This window comes from Helicoverpa zea, chromosome 15 (assembly GCF_022581195.2).
Source record: "Helicoverpa zea isolate HzStark_Cry1AcR chromosome 15, ilHelZeax1.1, whole genome shotgun sequence".
Taxonomy (NCBI): domain Eukaryota; kingdom Metazoa; phylum Arthropoda; class Insecta; order Lepidoptera; family Noctuidae; genus Helicoverpa; species Helicoverpa zea.
In genome coordinates this window covers 7,087,600-7,104,235 of record NC_061466.1, presented here as the reverse complement: position 1 = coordinate 7,104,235, position 16,636 = coordinate 7,087,600, and the positions used below count along the sequence as shown (strand labels likewise).

Genomic DNA, 16,636 nt, shown 5'->3' with positions numbered 1-16,636 from the left:
GAAGATTTAAGCGTACAAAGGGATATAGGAACAGATAAAGCGACTTTTTATACTACTGTATGTTGAGAAGAATTGTATGTGAATTTTCTTGATCAATTGTTTAGGTATATGTGAAGATTGAAACTTGAAAGTAAATTACCGGATCCAAGTGAGCACAGTAAGCGGCAGGTCCACCATGATAGTGTTGGTGAGCAGCAGCCTGTTGCCCTTCACAGTGGCGCCCTGCAGCTTCAGCCCGGTCACCGAGAACGACCACTCCGTCTGAGCGTTCTCTGTCGGAGTGCCCGGGTCGGGGATAGTCACCTAGAAAAAAAAATCATGATCATCATCTCCTGAGCCTTTTCTCAACTATGCTGGGGTCGGCTTCCAGTAACCGGATTCAGCTGAGTACAGTGTTTTACAAAGAGCGCCTATCTGACCTCCTCAACCCAGTTACCCGGGTAACCCCATGGATGGAAAAGTAAAAAATACTAATTTTTTAATTAATTTACTTCTTTTCTCTTCTTTCTGCCCTGTTTCCAAGTCATCTGGGATCGGCGCAATACCATTGGTACATTTATATTAAAGTACCAATGGTGAAAATATAAGTACTAAATTATTTAATACTTTACCTGTAGATGAAGTTCTTCAAGAGACCAAGAGTTGGCTTGAGCGACGCACTGGCGAGTAGCGGTAATATACGCCTCCGGGTTCAATAGACCGCCGAGCCACACTGGGATACTCTGTAGAAAGTAAAAACGAACGAATAAGTCGACGAAATCGTAACATTGACCCGAATTCGCACAAAGTTACATTGACTTTGATTCATTTTCGGCCCAGCTCTCAATTGAGTATCAAATGATATGTTACTGAAATTTGTTCAAATTTTTCTTTTTACGTTTATCAAAAATATCCAGAAATTACAGACATCATAATACCATTACCATTTACATCTATTTGTAGCTATCTTTGTTGACGATGGAGTTGATAAAATGAGCTTTAATAATATTAATATACCTGCGACAAAATCCGTAAAAGTAGTTTTATTTAAATGTCTCATATTTGCGTAAGTGTCAGAAATCAAAGCGAGTTTGTTTAGAACATTACCTGCAGCCTCTTGGCGCCCTGCGCGGCGACGGCGTCGGACACGGCGGCAAGCTGTGTGACGCGGTGCGCGAAGTCGCCCACCCACTGCTGCACCGTGCAGCCGCGGGCCACGGCGTAGCGGCGCCAGCTGCTCGGCAACATGCCGCGAACTAGTGAACCCACCATCGCACGCGTCTCGTTTGTTTGTTTCATCTCGCCCTGGGAATCAAGTCAGTCATTAGTACATTAGAACGTCAAAAATTACGAAAGGACAGCACCCCTTCCACCACTTCCTAGTGTTATGGTCAAATAAAGAATGAACTGATAAAAAATACAAAAGCTTGATAAAAATTACAATACTTCTATAATCTCAGTAGTAAACTTTCGAGTAATTTCTCAACAATAAAGTAAATGATAAACTAAACAATAAAGTTAGATAAAATAAATTGGTTTCTGAACATTTTGACGGGTCTATTAACTATCGTTCTCTTATTCAGGCAAATAAATTATAATTTAATTGTTTCATGCGACACGATAGCCTGGCTAAGTTTTATGTCTAGCTATGAATATCTAGAATGGAGTAGGTTACCTGACAGATAGATAGTACGTTGCGCAGATCGTGCAAAACTTGTTGCAGTAACGAGGCGCCGGCGGCCACCTCGCGCTCGAAGAAACGATACAGCGGGTCTTTGATGTTCTCAACAGTACGACGCAAGGTCTGTAAAAAAATTACATGATCAAAATAACCACTCCGATTTATACCACACTTAACCCACTCCGGCTTAACATGGGATAACAGTATTTCCCCAGTATTTAAAGGATGTAATTATAGATATAAACCTTCCTCTTCAATCACTCTATCTATTATTACATATTGAAGATTTAAGCGTACAAAGAGTCATAGGGATATAGGGACAGAAAAAGCGACTTTGTTTTATACTATGTAGTGATTTACATTACATATTTTATAGTACTAACCGGTAACTGTTGAGGCAACAGTTGCAGCCAATTAGTGGCAGTCGAATGTAGCGTCTTCATCCAAGCTGGGCGTCCAGCAACCATCGAGTCTGAAACACGAATTATTTTTATCTAACCTTCCTTTGTAACAACAGGCATTGCATTTACAACTTTATGTTGCACCTCCTTGAGATCAAAATAGGTTTTTGATGTAAATACCTGCAACGGCATCGTGGTCTTGTGCAGCAGCATTGTACGCCAGTTCTTCTTCATCTTCAAGTTGCTGCATCTTCAGAAGCTTGGACACCAAGTCGCTACCTTGATTTGTTAAGAGTACCTGGGTAAAACAATATGAACAATTAGAATATACTTCAAGAAATTTATTAAAACAGTGAAGTTTGATCTAAAATTACTTCATAGTATTAGCTTTAAATGTGTTTACCTTCTCAGCATTGTTGGGTAGACCGAGCCAAGATGGTGTCTGCCTGTCAGACAGATCTTCAATCCATTTGAGGAAGTGGTCACGACGGTTGCCATCCGGCATGGTGATGTGACGTTGATTACCGCTTGCCTGCAAAAAAAAAAACGAATGAAAACTTGTGGAAAGGTTTTTCACCTGGTTGTTTTGCGCGTCATCGCTCGGTGTCGATGTCGCTCGGAAAATCCGACAGTATGAAACGGCTGTTATATTTATGAAACTAACATAGAATTTGCTCTTAGCGATATAATTTTGTGAGACTACATACCCCGTCAACATTAGCGACAAGTGCGAAGTCAGCTTCAAACGACTTGGGAGTGAAGAGTTTGCACAAGAAGGAGTGCAGCAGCCTCTGATCGAACGAGTTGTCGATCTTGCCTCCGTAAATACATTGTGACAGGAGAGTCACTAGCGCCTCCCATGGGACCTTCTCTGGTGGTAGGTTTGTACGACCCTAGAATAAGGTTAAAACATTTGAGATTATTATTATTATTTGGCTGCGAAAATAGTAGCCAAATATGCATCGAATGAGGTTGTAATTAAATTTAGCACTGGCATCTAGCATGTTGTGGATCGAACCTAACTTTGCCAAAAAAATAGCAAATTCTACCGATTCCGGTTTAGACAACTATCTATGGTATAAAATTGGATGTTAATATTGCTTATTACATAAGAAATTATCCTATTCAAATCTTAATTAAATATGTACTGTACCATAGCTGTAGCATCAATCCAGGTGTCGAGAGTATCGCAGGCAACTCTCAGATCCGACTCATTGAACTCGTAATACTTCGCCCAACCCAACGGCACGTAACGCAAACGCTCTTGAACAATGCCTGTGAAAATATGTAAGAATTATTTTTGTGTTCAAAAATATTAGTTAAATGTGTTGGAAATATCTATAAAAAGTATGTAAAGAATTATTTTTATTTTCAAATGCGAGGTAAATCTGTTGAAATGTATGAGAGAATATTACCGTGGAACCAAGCGAGCAAAAAGTAAAGTCTTGCACGTTCCGATGGTTGCTTCATCATTCGCGCTGCCGGGACCTAAACAAAATATTTTTCATGTAAACTTATGTAAAAAAAAAAAAAAAACAATTATTACGGTTGTCAGATTTAAAGACTGCATGACAAGGAAAGATTTCATATTATCAGTTAGTTTAGAGTTTACGAGGGATATTCAAAGACAAATCCACAAGACATTTGGTTTAGCTTGTCTTCGAATCATCTACTTATGCAGTCTTTATTTAAATTTAATTCTGTCTTTATTAAAAAAAACTTAATACTGTAGAAAAGCATACTTACAGTAGCGAAAGTCCTGAGCAAGTTAGCCCTGATACCGGGCGGGGGTTCGAACACTAACACCCTGCCGGCTCGCAGTAAGTTGACAGGCAACTTGGGACTGATCTCCGTGGTCAGGAACAGACGGAAGTTCGGATGAGGCTGTAGAGAGTGAAGCTTCTTCTCTAGTTGTACCAGCCATACTGGGGCGAGGTGCACGTTCTTTAGCATCACCCAGCTGGAAGAGAAATTTTGATGTGATAAAACTGTTGAATCTATACTAATATTATAAAGCTGAAGAGTTTGTTTGTTTTTGATTTGAAAAATTATTTCAGTGTTAGATAGCCCATTTATCGAGGAAAGCTATAGGCTACTCTTTATCCGTGCCGAGGTTCCCACGGGATGCGGGTGAACCGCTGGCAGAAGCTAGTACTATATGAAAATAAAATAAGTTGAAATATAAGGTACATAGAACAAACATAATTAATCAATGCATAAATAAACAAACACGTACATGTTTTTTGTGTGGCTTTAATGGATTAAAAAATCGACGATAAAATATAAAATATCCACTATTTTATTAAACGGTTTTATTTAGCTCACCCTGTTTGTTTTATAGGTTTATTGTCTTACCGTCCAGTCTTGCAAGCAGTGTTAATAGCTCGTTCCGCTTGGTTGAAACCTTCAGCGGAACCGATAGCGATGCTGGAGAGCGGCTTGTTCATCTCAGTCGCCATGTCATCCACACGACCTGGATAAAATTGAAATGGATGGTGTTATTATCTGAAGTTATTTTTACAAAATGGAATTTCGATGCTGGCATAGTTTAAAAACATCACCCAGTGCCAAAATCCTTCTTTGGAAACAAATTGTAAAACAATCAGATTGTCATACTGGCTACAATGATAGCAATCACCAGCTTTTATAAAAAAACCGCATTTAAATCGGTTCATTCGTTTGAGTTACAGTGTCACAGACGGATACACTCATACATTCCTAGCAGTCATACATATAAAACCTCTGTTAAAGGGGTAAGGGTTAAAAAGAAATGAACAATAGAAAAATAACTTAATGCATTTACAACGATGTCAAGGACGATTTACTTTGTGAAAAGTACATTGTATAAAATATATATGTATTTGTAAATAGTGTATGCAATAAAGGATAATTTTTATTAAAATATTTACCGCTAGCATCATAACCAGGCACGGAGCACAGTAACGCAGGCGTGGTGGCGTTGAGCTGCGTCTCCGTGATGGAAGCTAAGTCCAGCTCAGTCTCGGCCTTGGCCATGTAGCCGGCGCCTAGTACTGCTGTTACTAGTTGAGTCGCCGCCGCGATCACGCGGTCCGGACGGAACGCCTGGGGAAGTAAATGATAATAAGTATGCATAGGTATAAGTAATGCAGTTTTAAAACTATTTAGGAGTAGCATTATTTTTAATATTCTCCTAGTATTTTGATCCTTGTTATCATAAAGTTTGTCACATACAAAGTTGTTTTTTTTTTCCTTTTTTTTTAGACTTTCAGTCTTGTATGCCGCCTACACGCCGACAGCTCTTGTAGACAGGTCCTGGGAGGAATATGTACCTGTATGAGCAGCAGGCGGTACATGGCGAGGGTGTGCGGCGCGGGCGGCGCGGCGGCCTCGCCGTCCCACAGCGTGGGCACGCACTGCTCCGGCGCCGCCTGCGACAGCCACGCCGACAGCTCCGGCAGCTCGCCCACCTTGTCCAGCAGCCGCCGGAAGTGCGGCAGTCTGGGTCGTCAAACAAGTATGGTGATGTAGGAGGGGATAAATAAGGTACTAGCTTAATTGAGAACAAAATGTCTAGTGGAAATGTCATAACGCAAAATCCCCTAAGAAAATAGCGCGCCAAAATGGGGTGTTCAGGGGTGAGTAAAATGTTTACCTGGAACTAAGCCTAGCAGCGGCATCATGCTGCTGATGAGTGAGTGGCTCCAGCGGAGATGTAGTAGAGACAAAGCCCTCCTTCCCGCCGAGGAAGACGCCGAAGGAGCGGTCGAGCGTGTCGTCGGCGCCCGTGCCCTTCAGGTGGATGCGGCACAGGAGCAGCGCGAATGTGAGCCGGTCCGTGTGCAGCATGCCGCGGGCTACGCGCTCGTATACCACCTGCGGGAATGGTAGTGATACAGAATGGACCTAAGGAACTTAAACTTTTTAAATACATATTATTCGAGATATATTTTTCACAAAAATCAATATTGAGCAACGGTGACTCAAGGGGGTTCGCAAAATGATAGGTAACTTATTACTAAAGGAATGTAATTTAATATGGTAAATTGATAATTAGAATACAAGCAAATAAATAGTAAATTGATGGATGATGATTGATTGATTGTACTAGACAAAAGCAAAAGCCGGGTTTTAGATATTTCGGGCTCAAATTAAGTGGAATCTCAATGGTGTGAAATGCAGATCTGAAAACTCATATCTTTTTTCTTTGGTCAGGTCATTGACTCAACTCCATGAAGCCAACACTTACCGCGAAGAGTTCTTCAGTAATAATCTTGAGTCTAGCCGTGTAGTCGGTGATGCCGCTCAGCATGGGACAAACGAGCACCGAGCTGAAGATATCCAGGAACATCTTCAGGGAATACTGGTACAGGAAGTGCACTTGGTGGAGAGATTCCATCGTGAAGTAAATGCTGCTGCAAGCCTGGTAAACATATATAAAGGTTAGTTATACATATAACTCAGTAAAAAAAACAGGGTCGAATTGAAAACCTTCTCCTTTTTTTTGTAGTCGATTAAAAAAGCATCATTATCGGGCACCCTACTTTTCAGTTTCTATAGAAATCATACTATTTAAATAATAAAATATACCATTCAGAAACCAAACAGTTGATTTTATACAAGTAAATTATCAGAGTCAAGAATGTCAGCTGGTCCGTGAGACCATTATAGAGATAGGTAAATCAACTATAATATCCTATACTTAGATAGTACTTACTTGAGACAAAGGCAAGTACTGCTGGCTAACAGTTTCAATCTCAGCGATAACTTTGTCGGTCTCTTCAACCTTCTGTCCGATATCATCAGCTTCCTTCTTCAGGGTCTCAAGAGTAGCGATCACGGAGTCGTCATCCAGGATCTTACCTTTGGCGTCGTTCAGCGCTTGGAGGAGCGACTTCTCGAGTTGACGTAGACGGAGGTGGAACTCACCTGATTGAGGAAAAAGCGTTAACTACATTGTAAATATTAAGTTATGTAACAGAGGTTCAGACTGAAAAGAGAAAGACATACCTAAGAGAAATATAAGAGAATAAGTGAGAGGGGGAAGCTTCAGAAGCAGAAAACAAGGTCGCAGTTCTTTTATTACATAGTAAACCTATTATTATTTCAGCTATTTATTTTTTATTATGTGTTCAAATATGTCTTCTAACATTATGTGCTTACCTTGCAGCTTCAGCAGATCGGATCTCTTGGTATCAATGTCAGGCCGTTCAGCCTTGAGCACTCTGTGCAAGCACTGTGACTGTAGCGACGAGCGCGTTACAGTGAAGTTGACGAACGTCACACGAGAACACATGTCTGGAGGGAACTCCACTGTTGGGTCCCTGAGTAAATTAAAAAGAAGTAAAGAATTAGCAAATACATACATATACGTAGAAAATAAATTTATTCTCTAAAAATGATTTTACATACATATTTATTTAGAGTTTGTTTTAACAGGCGTAAAATTGTTGCCAGTTTGTTGACTTACCTGGTGCTAAGGAAAATGACGAATGAAGGACTAAGATCGATGTCCTGGTCTCCGAGTGTGATGAGCACACGACCACCAGTACGGCGAAGTTCCCTGTTCAATACCGGGTTCAAGATCGGGTCGTAGTTTTCTACATCCTATAGAAAAACAAGAACATTTTAAGAAGAAAATACATGGCCCTTCTTTCAAGTGTGAAAAGAAAAAGGTGAGTCAAGTGAATCTTGGCTGGTAATAATAAGACAAAAAATTTCGAATATACTCAAAGTAAATACTATTTTAACTTGGACTTACATAACCACAGTTTTTCATAGGAATATAAAAATTAATAAAATACCTCTTGTTTTCCTTGAAGTATAATAATAAAATTATTATTGTAGTTAAACTTACTTGCACAAGCAGCGGGTTACCGAAACGCAGTGCGGACTCCAGATTCTTTCTGAACGAGTCGTCGAGGAATGAAGTCTTGGTGATCTTGCGTTCCTTGAACTCGCGCATTATGAACTCTGTGGCTTGACCCGACGGGTCGATGATCAGCGGGTAACGGTTGAAACGCTAAAACGAAAACAGAATATTTACGAGATTAGATTGAGGAGACATGAGCTCAGATAGGAGCTAGACATGCAAGTAAATCTTATACAGACTTTGTAGAGTGTAGACTACCTGTAATAGGTACAGTCGCCAACGGTAGGTTGACCTGCTGGCCTGGTCAAATTTTACCAAACGAACATCAAACTTCCGCAATAGTGATAAGGTTGAAAATCGAAATTTGATCCATGGAGGTTGATGAGCTAACATCAGTAAATACATAATTTTATTTTTATATTTGTATTGCGGGAAATAAATATGGTTTTGGAAGCCTTACCAAAACAAACACAGAATATCATGATACATTAAAATCTACAGGAACCAAAAATACTTACTCTAAGCATGATAGCGTTCTCGACGCACAATTCATCGGTGGGCAAAGCATTTGCCTGCCAACGTAATCTCTCGTCGGGGTTACTGAGGTACTCCGTGCGAGCTATGTCCGCCCTGTACTTTATGTTCGCAGCCGCTAAGTGCGCTGTCCATGTTGTGAATAGATTTTGACGGTACTGCGGATTTAAATAAATTATAACTAAGATATCAAGTAATAAGTGCACACCACATAAATCCATATACATAAAATTAAGAAAATTATAAAAGATTTGTAAATGTTCTCAGTATCATGCATCAAAAACCCTTGAGATTTTAGCTGCTCGTATGCATCTATAATTTCTTCGGGTAGTTAATCTACGCATCCATAAGGCAGAAGATAATTCTATTGGTGAAACATTAAAATAGTTGGTTGTTCTACTTACGTGCTGATCGAAGTATCCACCATAAGCGATGAAAGCAGCAGACAGTAACACATCTCCGACAATGGTGCTCATTTGCGAACGGAACGTTTCTGAGCTGGACTCCCAACGTTCTCGCTCGATTACCAAGCTCTTCAATAGAGCTATGGACCTGTCCACCTGTTTAAAAACAATTTGATGTACATATCAGTTTATACAACTATTCCGACTTCGTAAGATCCTAGCCTGTCATTTAAAGGCCAATTTGAAAAAAAAAATATAAGACTTGAATTTGGAGGTAGAATAATATCTTCAGTGAGCAATTTTGAACAGGTCTCTTATGCAGCAGAGTCTAATTGGCTATTGCTGCAGAAGTAAAGGCACTACGAACACTAATTATGGTGCTGCTTCTTTATTAAGTCCTGAATCAATATCTTACCTTAGCTTGTACATTCTCCAAGTCAGTCTTGATGGCCTGAGCCTGGCTGATGAGTTGAGCATACTCTTCCTTGTAGGACGCAATGGACTTCTCAAGTTGTGCGATCAGTTCGCTCACTTCATTGCCAGCCGTCACGTTGCTCTGAGCACGATCTTCGAGCGCTTTGAGCTCGTTACGAAGAGGTTCCACACGTTTCAACATGTCCGCATATTCAATCTGTGGAAATCATTTTTTTTAAATAATCAATTTGAATTTAGAACAGATGTTATTGGCGATAAATGTCTTTGACTTACCTGAGCGATAGCCCATTTGACCATAGGTCCGCAAGCCATACTGGCCCTGTTCACTTTCTCGAAGTTGTAATCAGGGTTGCTCAGGTAGCGAGTCCTCATTTTCTCACGAACGTCATCACTGGCATACACACACATAGTCGATTAATACAAAGAACAGTTTCATATTATTGTAATAGTTTAACTTTATTACGTGCATCGTGCAATGTCAATGAACCAGACCATCTCATGAATGACTTTTGACCTTGTACCAGAGAAATTTTGACTTGTATGTACGACACGGTGCTTCTGCTGTCAGTCAAATTCATATCATAGTAAGAGCAGTTTCAAACACATAGTAGGGGAATTTAATATTTGAATAGTAGAATATGAAAAATAAGGTATTTCCATGAATTTGACCGACAGCTCAATTTACAGTTTCACCGGGTCCAACATGCATGTTGTTACTCCGCGATGAACCTCACTTGTAATATAAAACAGGACGTCACTTACCCACACAGCAAACAAAGATTCTAGAGATAAACACATTGCCTTCCCCTGGTCGAAAGACACATTAGATAGCAAAACAAACAAAAGTAAACATAATATTAAACAGAAAAAAAAACAAGCTATATCACCGTCGGCAGTGAGTTTCTTCCTCGGCGATTGGACACGGACATTATTTATTGGCAAATACATTCATGCGTCCTGAATGTCGTGGTAATAATGTACGAGTATGGTGTGTTTAGTGTAACAATGGATTTGGTCATCTTATATTGTACGTTTTTAGTAAAATAGTAGTGTGTGAAATTATTACTCTAAACTTGTTGAGAATGGAACGGCTGTATCAGTGATTAATGTCTACTTTTCATATTAATTTGTTCAAAATGTCTAGGTGTTCTCATTAATGTTCTAAAGTTATCAACCTACCACCACATACGTACCAATTACCGATACATGCGCGTGCGCCTTAACATCAATAAAAATGCATACAAAACTGAACATACCATGCGAAAAGCATGCAGCAAGCATAAAATTTTGCCTAACGTTCTATGCAAATTGCATTCGATTTTAATTCTGGTTGAAGATAAACATATAAAATCGTGTGAAACTAGCATTGGAATAATTTGCGATCCTTAGATCACAGCCTTCATACCACCACCAAACAAAACGGAGGGGACAAGTGGGAGGGGTGGAAAACAAGCGGCGGTGCTCACGTTATGTCCTCGGTGGAGAAATTGGAGACGATGCTGTTGATGAAATTCTCTCGCATGATGACGGCGCGGATGGCCTTCCAGTCGGTGGCGTTCTCCCCGAGCAGCAGGCAGATCGACTCCAGCGCGACCTTCACGAGCGCCGGCGGATTGCCCATAGACCTCACTTCCACCAAGTGCTGCTTCTTTATAGATTTCACGGCTGTACGTTACAAAGTTCGGCGGCGTTCGGAGGTATTCGTAGATGTTCGGCAGCGCCAATGGTGTGTCGCGTCGCGTCCGTCACCAGCACGAAGCGAGAGCGAGAGAGTACAAAAAAGAGAGAAACAAAAAAGGCATTTAGCTGCTTTCTGTGACACATGCGGCTGGCGTTATTATTTAACGTTCAAATTACCGCTGCTACTAGCGCGGGAACTGAGGAAATTGTTCAAGATACTTTAGACCATTATTTTTAATACACAAATGTTAACAATTTCCTGCAGCCCCAGGTCGCTAAAACGTAAATAAATAATTTTGATTATTTTTGTTCTGAAAAGGAACGGTTAAGTAACGTAATGTTAAAACAAAATGTTAAATGATTCACGACGATGCTTAGCGGGGTTAGTCACGAGTATTCACTGTATATTAGTGTGCCTTACATTACATAGATGCCATTTTACATTACAGTGATCACAGCGTTACGTTTTCTTCTATATTAATAACAACAGTCACATAATGCAAGCGAGCTTAGCTTATTTACAACAACATAGTTTTCTATAGAATTCATTCATAACAATAAAAAAAATGTATTAAGAATCGAATACATTTGAATGTTTGTTTTGTGTCAAAACTTACAAAATATATAAAAATTTAATGCATAACATAACAATCAAATAAGTTAACATGGTAGGTAATGTTTTTGCCAATAAATACGACTAAGGGTAATAAAACTAAGAAACACTAATTGCTATCTAGGATGTTGATCTCTAGAACATTACATTCATAACAAAAGTTTTTTTTTTATCAAAAATGTCTGTACAGATAGTATGTCGTTTGATGTCACACAGCTGTCACACGTTTCAAATGATTACAGAAACGAAAGAAAACATCAAGGTGCATCACAGAAAATCATCAAATTCTTACAATAGACACTTCTAGACACTGCACTCTTCACCCATAAGCGTTCCACAGCTATTTGGGGATCACATCTAAAAGAGTGAAAGCGACTTGTGCCACAACAAACAAGAACTACGACATGCTATCTCACAGTGGAAATAATTGATACAACTAACGTGATATTTTCGGTCTCGAAGTTAACGATTGTGGATATGAAGTTGTCCTTCATGACGACGGAGCGGATGCCCTTCCAAGTGTCCCCCTTCTCCCCGAGGAGGGTGCAAATGGACTCGAGCGCCATCTTGACGACGGAGGGCGGGTTGGCCATGGACCGCACTTCCACCAGTTGCTGCTTCTTGATCGAGCGCACGGCTGTTTCATAGGATTGGCTTCGGGTTTAATACTAAATGTCGTTTTAGTCAGGACTTTTAGGCTTCACTTTTGTCGACTTGTTATTTGAATATTCTATTTGATTTATGAGCGTACAAAACATTGAAATGAAGTCTCATAATGACTAAAACGACGCTGCTATAAATTATAAACATTGATCTCTGAATAGTCTTCAACTATCACCAATAGTACAAACGTTACTTTTTTTTACTTTCATATTCAGAAATCAATTTGTATACAAAGAAAAAAAAAAGATTATGAAACATTGAACATACAAACAAAATAAACGAGGCATCTTTCTTGTGACTGCAAAATACAAATATTAGATCAAACTACTGACAAAAAGTTAATCAATAAAATCAGTATTGTCAGCAACAAACTATTCAATTACTACTACACTAATATTGCTTTAACAGTGACTAAACGAAGTAACGTCGTGGTATTCACTTTGGACATACACAAATAACATGGATATGGGGAAACTGGTTTTCGTATTCCAAATTCAAATATCATGAAATTCTGACAAAATAAAGATTATTTTATACTTAAAATTTACGTTAAATATATAGAAAAGTTCAACGAAAACCGGCGTATATATCGATGAATACCACAGAGTCATGCGAGTAGAGGAAAGAGTCAAACCATTTTGCGCCTCAATGACGGCGGGCTCCACTTGTGCGAGATCAGCCATGACGTCGCGACGCTTCGCTTCGATCTCCTTCGTTTGTTTCTCTAGAGCCACCTAAATCACAAAGTAAATAATGTTCATCATCTATATAAAGATATCTAATATATGTAGAGTAAATATTTGAAAGTTTGTTTGTTCGAATCGAATAGGCTCCGGAACTAGTGAACAGATTTGAAAACTGAAGACTATCACTGTTAGAAAGCTAGACTTTCTGCGCTGAAAATGGGCAAAACGTTTCGCCCCTGGGTTGCGGATGAAACAGATAGTTGAACAAATAAAAAGTATCAAGAATTTTATGTTCCTTAGTATGCTTTTTAAAGGGAAAAAAGTCGTGGTGGCCTAGTGGGCAAAGAACCAACCTCTCAAGTATGAGGGCGCGGGTTCGATTCCAGGTCAGGCAAGTACCAATGCAACTTTTCTAAGTTTGTATGTACTTTCTAAGTATATCTTAGACACCAATGACTGTGTTTCGGATGGCACGTTAAACTGTAGGTCCCGGCTGTCATTGAACATCCTTGGCAGTCGTTACGGGTAGTCAGAAGCCAGTAAGTCTGACACCAGTCTAACCAAGGGGTATCGGGTTGCCCGGGTAACTGGGTTGAGGAGGTCAGATAGGCAGTCGCTTCTTGTAAAGCACTGGTACTCAGCTGAATCCGGTTAGACTGGAAGCCGACCCCAACATAGTTTGGGAAAAAGGCTCGGAGGATGGAGTATGCTTTTTAAAGGTGTAGTGTATTACCTGAATTTCTTGACTTTCAACTTTCTTCTTTTCGGCTTCCTGTTGATCTTTTACCATTTGACGAAGTTTGGCGTTGGCTGCTTCGTTCTTTGCTTGAAGTTCCTACAAAATGTCCATACATAGTGAGTATTACTTTTGAAGACTACAGTTTATTCTAGACCAGGCTTCTTCAGAGTTTCAAAAGAATTATATGTGATGGGAATATGCATTTTACTGTCCTTTTGTGTACCTTTGTGTCTATTTGTTTGTGCTGAATACAAGTTATATTTATCTTTCTTAATATAGGAGAAGGGTGTTTAGGAATATTTTAGAAAGAACATTTACCTGTGATTTAACAGCAAGACTCTTCTGCATCTCCTCAACCTGTTCGACAGTTTCGGCGATCTTGCCCAAACCGACGTTCAAGTGAAGTTGTTGCTCTTCCAAGTCGGCGCGCTTCTCAGCGTATAGCTTCACCATTTGTTGGATGAAGTCCAGGTAATGCCTGTTTTTAAGATAAACAATAATTTATTTAGACCTTAGAACTTGGGTACTGGACAAGTTGCCGTGCCGTTCTAAGTTGCCGTGTGAGTTAAAATTCTAATTAAAAGTAATTTAATAAAATTCAGCTATTCATTATGTAAAATTTTTGGAGGCCAAACAAAGAACAGTCTGACATAACAAATGAATGTCGTATGTCGTATTCATGCATGATGCTTCGACTGTCTTCTCTTTTTTTTTCAGACATTATTCGAAATAATTTTCAAGTCATTTATGAGTCTTTTTACAAACTTACCTAGGCGTAATAGCCATAGTACGGTTAGCCCTCTTAGCTAAGCTGGCGTTGGCTCTGTGTAGGGTCTGGTGCACATAGACGCAGGCGTTAACCACGGCCTCGCGGTGTGAGGGACGCTCGCCCACTTCGCCGCAAGCTGAGGGGAAGCCGTCCGGCGGTGAGTACTCAGCCGAGTCGAGGTCCATGCGCTGGGTGAATTCTTTGCCCACCTGTAAGGAAAAGGTTAATGTATAGAAAAGGTTTTTTTATTAATTATTATATTTCTCACCATAAATTACAAGTAAATTTTACAGTATTTACATAATTCCTTAAAAGGTGTTGGATTGTCTGGGTTACTGGGTTGTATAGGTCAGATAGGCAGTCACTACATGTAAAACACTGGTACTCAGCTGCATATGGCTAGATTAGAAACCGAGCCTAGTACTCATTCATCTGATTAGACTGGAAATCGATACTAACATAGTAAGGAAAGGGAAAAGGCTAGGCAGATGATGATGGATTGCGAAATTATTCTCTAAATAATACTTACTTGGAACAGAGCTCCGTCGCTCCAGTCTCCGAACCAGTTGAGCACACATCTGTTGAAGAGCGCGGGCGATGTGGCTGCACGGTCTTTCAGGCCTTCCGACGACGGGTTCATTGTGAACACCACGTGCAAATTGCGCATCACTTGACCGGTGAACCTGGATTAATAAAAAATAAATAAGGAATTAGGTAGGTAATTACACAAAATAAGGCTTTAGGCTAAGCCTCTGCCCGGCAGTGGGACAATGTATGCTAATGAAAAAATAAAACATTACAAATAATTAGAATCTGCCTTATTATGGCTTTTAAATTTGGAAATTGTTGGTGATTTCTACACTTACCATTTGTACAATTCATCATTAGAATCCAACATCAATCCTTCCCTCTGAGCGCCTTCTTTGCACTGAGTCATAAGAGCAGCGAATTCATCTCCCTCGAATAATCCAGGTACCTATGAAATTGATGTAACCAATTAGATATAAATCTTCACAAATACAAAGTACTGATTTCAAGACATTAGAGTGTCAAGGGAAATCAAGAAGATTGTAGATTATTATCGACGATTTACGATTATTATTATCTACCGGAATAATATAATCACAACAGCTCCACTTTATTTGACTTGTAGTATAAAACCTACCTCTCCATTAGCCAGCAGAGTGTTCATCCTCTCGAGGAAGCCGCTGTCCAGCACGTTGGACTCGTCCAGTATGAAGGCCACCTTCTCATCGCGACAGCCAGCGCGACGGAGCACTGAACGCAGATCTTCGTCGAAGTCAGCACCGGTGTATTTGTTGTGCACCTATAGGAAGAAATAAAAATGTTAAAATGCTTTCATATCATAGAGATAATTTGAAACATCAGTAGGTTTTACTGCCGAAATTCCCGCATGACAACTATTAAGTTTAGATTTCCTCGTAATTAAGAGTTAGAAGCGCTCCTTGGCAACACCCCGTTGGCTTTGAATTTACATCAATTAGTTTTGTAGTAGCTGAAATGTTCAAAGACATATTTTCTCTTCAGGTTTCATTATAAGCCTCACCTATCTAAGTACCCCCAAAGCCCCAATATTTTTTGACAACAACATGATTGTAGAATCGTAGTAAGGTTATCTGGAAGAGATCTCTCTTAGTGATAAGACCGCCCATTATGTCACCTACTTTAATTAGATCTAAGATTAAAAATTTAAAAATCGGTGTACCTAGTGGTAGATTTATCCATTTTTCTATCATACCCAACTTTACCCAAGCATCCAAAACAGTTTCCCAAATACTAACCTTAATCTGGAAGATGCTAAGTCCATTCATCCATGCCACGAAGCGACTGAGCGTGGTTTTACCGGCGCCCGACACTCCGATGAGCAACAGATGTCCTTGCGGCTGTCTGAAGATACGGTCGATACGCAGCACGTGGTCTAACACTTCGTCGAATAGCACTAGAGGCACATCTAGTTCTTCTTCGTAGAATACCTTTGAAAAAAAATGGTATTTTTAGTACTTTATCGTGTAAAAAACCTAACGAGTTCTGCCGTGTTTTGGGAAGACTCGATAAACTGGAGGATACCGGCTGTCATTCGGACACTTATGGCAGTCTTTACGGGTAGTCCGAAGGCAGAAAGTCTGACGATCAGATACTGATGGGTATCTGGTTGCCCGGGTAACTGGGTTGTGGAGGTC

At 39.9% G+C, this 16,636-nt stretch overlaps 1 protein-coding gene across 2 annotated transcripts in view; it reads right to left on the bottom strand.

Annotated features, from left to right (window-relative positions):
- The window catches only part of LOC124637014 (dynein heavy chain, cytoplasmic), a 41,944-nt gene that overhangs the window by 591 nt on the left and 24,717 nt on the right, over positions 1 to 16,636 (bottom strand). Inside the window, exons 60-92 of one of the 2 annotated variants that reach the window (XM_047173326.1) lie at positions 16,238 to 16,429; positions 15,601 to 15,762; positions 15,302 to 15,411; positions 14,965 to 15,118; positions 14,436 to 14,644; positions 13,985 to 14,144; positions 13,661 to 13,762; positions 12,876 to 12,975; positions 12,020 to 12,215; positions 9,559 to 9,676; positions 9,266 to 9,481; positions 8,851 to 9,006; positions 8,431 to 8,604; positions 7,898 to 8,062; positions 7,511 to 7,647; positions 7,204 to 7,364; positions 6,758 to 6,969; positions 6,290 to 6,463; positions 5,696 to 5,916; positions 5,373 to 5,541; positions 4,971 to 5,145; positions 4,417 to 4,534; positions 3,808 to 4,021; positions 3,477 to 3,549; positions 3,215 to 3,336; positions 2,769 to 2,954; positions 2,465 to 2,593; positions 2,242 to 2,359; positions 2,044 to 2,132; positions 1,655 to 1,783; positions 1,087 to 1,284; positions 612 to 722; positions 140 to 303 (exon numbers count right to left, since the gene is read on the bottom strand). In XM_047173326.1, coding sequence (XP_047029282.1) covers positions 140 to 303; positions 612 to 722; positions 1,087 to 1,284; positions 1,655 to 1,783; positions 2,044 to 2,132; positions 2,242 to 2,359; positions 2,465 to 2,593; positions 2,769 to 2,954; positions 3,215 to 3,336; positions 3,477 to 3,549; positions 3,808 to 4,021; positions 4,417 to 4,534; positions 4,971 to 5,145; positions 5,373 to 5,541; positions 5,696 to 5,916; positions 6,290 to 6,463; positions 6,758 to 6,969; positions 7,204 to 7,364; positions 7,511 to 7,647; positions 7,898 to 8,062; positions 8,431 to 8,604; positions 8,851 to 9,006; positions 9,266 to 9,481; positions 9,559 to 9,676; positions 12,020 to 12,215; positions 12,876 to 12,975; positions 13,661 to 13,762; positions 13,985 to 14,144; positions 14,436 to 14,644; positions 14,965 to 15,118; positions 15,302 to 15,411; positions 15,601 to 15,762; positions 16,238 to 16,429 — 5,114 coding nt within the window. Of the gene's footprint in view, positions 1 to 139; positions 304 to 611; positions 723 to 1,086; positions 1,285 to 1,654; positions 1,784 to 2,043; positions 2,133 to 2,241; positions 2,360 to 2,464; positions 2,594 to 2,768; positions 2,955 to 3,214; positions 3,337 to 3,476; positions 3,550 to 3,807; positions 4,022 to 4,416; positions 4,535 to 4,970; positions 5,146 to 5,372; positions 5,542 to 5,695; positions 5,917 to 6,289; positions 6,464 to 6,757; positions 6,970 to 7,203; positions 7,365 to 7,510; positions 7,648 to 7,897; positions 8,063 to 8,430; positions 8,605 to 8,850; positions 9,007 to 9,265; positions 9,482 to 9,558; positions 9,677 to 10,751; positions 10,951 to 12,019; positions 12,216 to 12,875; positions 12,976 to 13,660; positions 13,763 to 13,984; positions 14,145 to 14,435; positions 14,645 to 14,964; positions 15,119 to 15,301; positions 15,412 to 15,600; positions 15,763 to 16,237; positions 16,430 to 16,636 lie in introns of both variants that reach the window. The other variant, XM_047173324.1, reaches the window with a different exon arrangement.